This window comes from Capsicum annuum, unplaced genomic scaffold, assembly GCF_002878395.1.
Source record: "Capsicum annuum cultivar UCD-10X-F1 unplaced genomic scaffold, UCD10Xv1.1 ctg3156, whole genome shotgun sequence".
In the NCBI taxonomy this organism is placed as follows: domain Eukaryota; kingdom Viridiplantae; phylum Streptophyta; class Magnoliopsida; order Solanales; family Solanaceae; genus Capsicum; species Capsicum annuum.
This window is the reverse complement of record NW_025838206.1, coordinates 6,205-12,697: the sequence shown is the minus strand read 5'-3', so window position 1 is coordinate 12,697 and position 6,493 is coordinate 6,205. Positions and strand designations below refer to the sequence as shown.

The window sequence follows — 6,493 nt, the reverse complement described above, 5'->3', positions numbered from 1 at the left end:
TTCTAGCTCTCGAGATAGTGGTAAGATTTGCGTATATTTTATCCTCTCCAAATCTTACGTTTGAGATTTTACAATATTTATGAAGATTGGAACAAAGCAATTTCCAGGTTAAGCCAACTTTTCAATACGGCGTTGATATTCATATTAAGAAAAAGAGACGCGATGACACATATAGCTGTTCAATACTTTCTATGTGACTAGAGGAGCACGATCTGTGCCACCATGAGCCCAACATTAAGATTTGATTATGTCTAATAAACTAGATTGATGTCAATTCAAATTATAAGTTGTAAAACATAAATATATAAAACGTATTAACTACTTGATAGCATTTTCCTAATAAAAAAGGTTGTGCAAGTTCTAAACCTTGCAAATTAGACCCACACATCTAACATTCCAAGTTGATTCCACACAGAGGCGGAGCCAGCCTTCTTTAAGGAGTTTGGACGAACCCCCTTCGACGGAAAAATATACTATTTATACATGATTAAATTTATTTTTTATGTGGTTATAGTAGGTGTTGAATCCCCTTCAACTAAGTTTTCTTTGAATATTGAACCCCATTACTTAAAATCCTGGCTCCGCCTCTGAATTTCCACATGTAATATTCCGCAATTTCCATACATACTATTTATCATAATTCTAATAAAATTGCAAGTTGATTCTACATGAGTTGTTTAACAAAAGATTAACATATCAAATTAGCATATTTGGAGAAGTGGATTATACGAACATCCTCTAAGCTTTGTAAGATAGTCCTTAATACTTTTTGGGAATCACAATGGAGAAACCTTTTCAACTAATATAATGGGACAAAACATTGGCAGAGAATTAATTCTCAAACAAAAAGGTGTAGATATGTCTATCAAATAAGATTCAATCTCAAACAAAAATAATGTGTAATAGGTTAAGTTCGTCAGTTTCGCACACAAGTCATCTATGGTTGTTGCCCTAGCATAGGTCCTCCGGTTATTCGAGTTTTTCTCTCAAACATAGATAAGAGTCGAGGAACCGTCAATAACGCTATAACCGCCTCATGCCACTTGTTCTTTACTTGCACATTATTAATCATACATACTTAGAGGACACCCCAAGAACTACAGGAGGTAATGGAGCAAGCAAATGAACTCAATTTTTTGCCTAAATCCATAGAATGATGTACCTCCGATAAAGAAATTTCAAAATGACTCTTTCTACAAAAACTTCTCCACTGGTTATATCTCATGCCTTTGCTCACGGTCATACCTCTCTTCTTCACGTTGGTTTTCGCAGAGCAGTTTTTCTTTCTCTTTCTGCCACTCCTGTCCTGTTTCTCCATCTTTTTCTCATCTGCTCCTCTCTGCAGATAAGCAATAAATAGGATTTTGGTGAGTTGGACGTTGGATCACCTTCTCATACATTATGATTTTGTCACAGTAGTGTAGGTCTCAGATTTCAAATTTTGACACAACGTATGTTGCCTAGAACAGTGGCAGACTCAAATAGCTAGCAGATTGGAGGTTAAGTAATCTGGGAGGTAAAAAAAAAGTAACTATGCATATAATTTTTCTTTTGGTCAGGAATCAAGGTCATTAATCCTCTTATGTTCTGCCAACGTATTACTTGTTAGTTTAGTAAGCAGAGAAGTTGAATTTTTTGGTAAACACCATATATGTTGTTTGTTCAGAACAACCTCTCCACATCATTTGAGGTAGTGGTTGCATACACTTTACCCTTACCAATTCCACTTTGTGGGAATACAATCAAGATGCAGAGCATTTCTGCAATAGAAAACGTAATCAATCATTTTGGGAGATTCCTGAGTATTGTATTGTATTGTATTGTATTATCATCAAATAGTGGGGGAAGATTTGTTTTAATTGTCCCTGAACCAGCATTAAATGCAGGGTGGAAGGAAGCCACCCCCAGATTAATGGAAATCAACGACCCCTATTCTAAGGCTATCCAAAATAGCAATGGCAGACAAAGAAACTAGGGAAAAATTGGGCAAAACTACCTTTCTTAAAACTATTTTACCAAAGGGACACTAAATTTCTTTTTGAATTATTTTTTAAGGTTAGGGTATAAAAAGTGTGATAAAGTTGAAAACAGTAGGCCCACATGTGAGCCAAGGGACCAGTGTATCATTTTCTTAACTTTACAAATTTAACATAATACACTAACACCCATCAACTTAAACCCTTCTCTCTCCTCTTAAATTGTCTCCCAACTCCCGCTTTCAAGAACTTTTCTTCCCAAATGTCATTTTCGTTTTTCCTTCTTCTGCAGCTGTTAAGAGCTCGTTGTTGCTTCATAAGGTTAGTTAAAATTATGTTCCGATCATTTGTAGATCCATTTATACAGGTTTCTTTGCAAATCGATTCGTAGTGATGTAGGAATTTTTTTTTTCGAATTTGGTTGATTAAGGAATTTTGGTTTAGTTCCATTTTTTTTTAGCAAAAAAGTGTTGAATGGTGGGATAATAGTTATTTGAAGAGTTATTTTGACAGTTTGATTCGAACAGTCACCTGTTTCTATCCGTAGACCCGTGGTCTATGAAATCGACCCGTGGTCTATGAAATCAGAATGCCCAGATGGAAATCAATTTTTAGACGTATGAAGTTCTTTTAAAATATGGTTGCTTAAATAGTGAAAATTGAAGATTAATAGCTAATTAGTTCAATTAGGTGCACTAGTTTGATTTTTAGCAATTGTTGTATTTTGATACTGCATGTTGGATTTTGGTTCAGTTATTGATGTGTGCAGTGAGCTGTTTGATGTGGAAGAGTTATTTCGGCATTTTGATTCGAACAGTGACCTGTTTCTGTCCGTAGAACCGTGTTCTATAAAATGAGAATTCCCTAGATTGAAATCAATTTTTAGACGTATGAAATTCTTTTAAAATATGATGGCTGAAATAGTGAAAATTGAAAGATTAATAGCTAATTAGTTTGATTTTGATACTGCATGTTAGATTTTGGTGGGGTATTTCTTTGTCTTTTTGGGGGTTTCATTTGAGCATTGAATTATTTCTATTGATAAACTTGTGGTCTCTAAACTGAAACTGAGAGATTTATTCTGTAGGTGTAGATTGTGTTGAAAATGGGTAAAAAAACCATCCATCCATCTTAAAAACAAAGACGCTACCGGTTCTTATTCTGCTGGTAGCAGTAGAAAAAGAAAAGCCGAGACAGTTGAAAATGTCTCAAACAGAAATAAAATTGACGAGGAAGTGTCCGAATCAAATCCGGAGTTAAAGGAGATAAGTGACTATGCTGAGTCTAGTGAAGATGTCCTTCCCAAGCACAGTGTTAGTGGTGACAGTAAAGAGAGTTAGGGAAGTGGGAGAAACAGTGATGATGGGGATAATAATCCCTTGTCCATTCCATGTTTGTCAAGGTTCATTTTCGTGGAGCGGTATGACCTTTGAACGATAATGGACGAGGTCGGATCTTTCCTGGTGAAGATATCGATCAGATCAATAACGGATGCTTATCGAGAATTTAAGAAAGTTATCGTCGACCAGGAGTTGAAGAAAAGATTCAAGCAATCCTGTTTCGGATACCTGAGAAACTTACCGAAACATCTCAAGTTCAATGGGCAGTTGGTCCATTATTTGCTATTGCGACGCGTCAAGAGCAATAAGATGCGTCTGAGATGTGATTCTGCATTAACAACAAGCCTGTCTATTTTGGCTTGAAAGAGTTTTGTTTGATCATGGGGTTGAACTGCTCATCATACCTCAGTGAATAAAAAATAAAAAAGGTGTTAAACAAGGGGGATCATTTTTGCTTTAAGGTGAAGAAAAATAAAAACATTACGATGGCCAACTTATTACAATTGAAAGAGGACCAAAAGTTTAAGTGTTGTTTACTGTGGTCCTTGCACACCATGTTCCTTGCAAAAGATTCGACGCAGGTTGTCGACACTAAACCGATTCGAATGGTCGATTCTTCGAGTTTCTTCGAGAATTATCCATGGGGGAAAGAAACATTTAAACTGACCCTAGACTATCTGAAGAAAAAATTAACCTGAAGAAGTAGAGGGAAGTATTTGATGAGAAGTAGAAAGCATCCTATGCTTTATTCGATTTCCCTGGGCATTCATGGTATCTACCATAAATCCTTTAGTGAGTTTATCATAGATTCTTGTTTTATTTATACCCTGTCATAGACTCTGAGTTCTTTTTTTACTGTTGTACTTCTTATAGGTTTGGATCTATGACGCCTTTCCTTATCTTAAAAAATTTGCTTGAAAATTAATGGATGAGCCCTTTCCCATTCCCCGCATCCTCAGATGGAACTCTATAAAAAGTGACCAGATAATCGAAGGCGACTACAAAGGAAAATTTACCGAGGTATGAACTTATTTTTTATTATGCAATAATACTACTGTTGTATCGAATGTTATGTAATTGTTAATTGATATTTTGTAGAACGTGCACCCGTACATCATCCCTACTGTTCGTGAGACGAAGATGGATTGCATGATTACGTTTAAGCCATATACGGACGAGGTGAAGAATAACGTCCTCGATCGTTTAAAGAAAGAGTTAGAAAGGGCGACTGTCCTTATTTCAAATAAGGACAGTAATGATGATGGGGATTTGGGTGGTAACCTCGTTGAAATACGCGTTGGTGATGATAATTCACCGAGCACGTCGAAAGATGCAGTGGGAACCTCATCCCCTAGGAATCTTCATAAGCGTGTTGCTGTTCTTGAGGAAGCGTTGTTGGATATTATTGCCTATATCAGAGAGAAAAGACTGAAGAAAAAGGAAAAGGATGAGCGACAACATGAGCAAGGTAACTTCATTCAATAATTGATATTGTTAATGAATTTTCAGCTTTAAATATTAGTAACACATTGTAATATGATGGTACAGTGCATATGAACCTTCATGAATTAGAGAGGAATGAAAAAGTAGAAAAAAGAAGCAAAATGGATGAGTTGGCCACTGTTGTGACGGAAGAGGAACAAGAAGAAGAAAAGAAGGTTGAAGAAGAAGAAATGGAAGAAGATAAAAGCCAAGAAGAAAGTGTAAAAGAAGCAGCTATAGTGAAAGAAGAAAAAGTTGAAAAAGAAGCAGTGTAAGTTGAAGATAAAGTCAAGGAAAAAGAAGGAGCTGTAGTTGAATAACGCAAGAAAAAAGAAGAAGCTGAAAAAATAGGAGCAACAGCTGATGAAGAAAAAAAAGAAGAAGCTGATAAAGTTGTAGAGGGTGAAGAAAAAGAAAAAGAAAAAGCTGAGGAAGAAAAGGAAGGTGAGAAAGAAGTAGCTATTGAAAGTGAAGAAAAAAAAGAAGATGAGGAAGAAAAGAAAGGTGAGAAAGAAGCAGTTGTTGAAGGTGAAGGAAAAAAAGAAGCCGAGGAAGAAAAAAAAGATGGGTTCATGGATATCGTTGATGAAATCAACAACACCTATGCTGATGAGGAGGAAAATAGTGAAAAAACATTTGATTGCTAATATTGTTAATGTGTTGAATGATCTGTGGTAGGATATTTGAAACATTCTTTTATTTCATAGAATATTTATTTAATCTTTCATATACTTCTTTCATAGTCTATCATTACCATGCTGCTCCATTTTAAGTTGATATGTTGATTGATTGACTATGATTCTATAAAAAACAGTGTTAACATTGTAGAAAAATAGAAGTATTATTATTTATTCAATATCACTACATCCATGTTACACTTTTTCAAAGAACGAATACTAGCATTATAACACATAACATCATTTTTAAAAATCAATTTTTGTTTTAGTTGATCCCTCTCTATTTGGGTTTCATGTAGCAATACTTTAAGGTGATCCCTTTGTTCTTCGGCTTCTTTGAATAAATTCATAAGAAAATCTCTATTTTCTTCGCATTTTTGGAACCTTTGTATTAGATTAAATTTTGCCAAGCCACAAAAATTTGATGTCTCGGGTCCCGGACTCAACGTTGATGGACTTCTTGGAGGTGATAGCTCATTGAGCCATTTAAAAAACGAGCATGTGCCATTATCCTAGAAAATAAATTATAATTACATAACGATTAACTTAACTTATAAAAAAGACATACACGACTCACCTTCGCAATTGCACAGTTATAAAATTTACGACCTGGATTTGAGTCCGTGCGGGACGTCCTCAAGACAGCCGCATTCCCATAATGACAAATTAGAGTCTTCTTAGAATTGGATGTTTGAGATGCTTGAGACATTATAGAAGCTTTAAAAAAAATAAAGTTGATGAAATAAAATAATGAGGGAGTGACGACTTTATATATGAAGTAAAAAAGATGTGTTAAGTGCAAAATTATCCGTTTGTTACCGTTGGAACAATAATTTTGTTTTTTGAAACTGGTGGTGACACTTAATAGACTCTCATAGATCATGACCAATGTCATCCATCAATGAGATACTAAAGTGTACTGTAGACTCTTCCGATCTATGTAGACCTACACCCGTAGGAGTGCATCGATGGATCTCTTGATTATGCGTAGACCACTGTGATCTATGTACACTGCTAT

The 6,493-nt window shown here is 35.4% G+C and overlaps 1 protein-coding gene across 1 annotated transcript; it reads left to right on the top strand.

Moving 5' to 3' along the window:
- Window positions 1-3,833: 3,833 nt before the first annotated feature.
- Window positions 3,834-5,450, top strand: LOC107869187 (101 kDa malaria antigen-like). The gene is made up of 4 exons (XM_047402968.1): window positions 3,834-4,087; window positions 4,190-4,336; window positions 4,415-4,784; window positions 4,865-5,450. Exons 2-4 carry the CDS (start codon window positions 4,241-4,243, stop codon window positions 5,071-5,073), a joined length of 675 nt encoding a protein of 224 aa, XP_047258924.1. The 5' UTR covers window positions 3,834-4,087; window positions 4,190-4,240; the 3' UTR covers window positions 5,074-5,450.
- The last annotated feature ends 1,043 nt before the right edge of the window (window positions 5,451-6,493 follow it).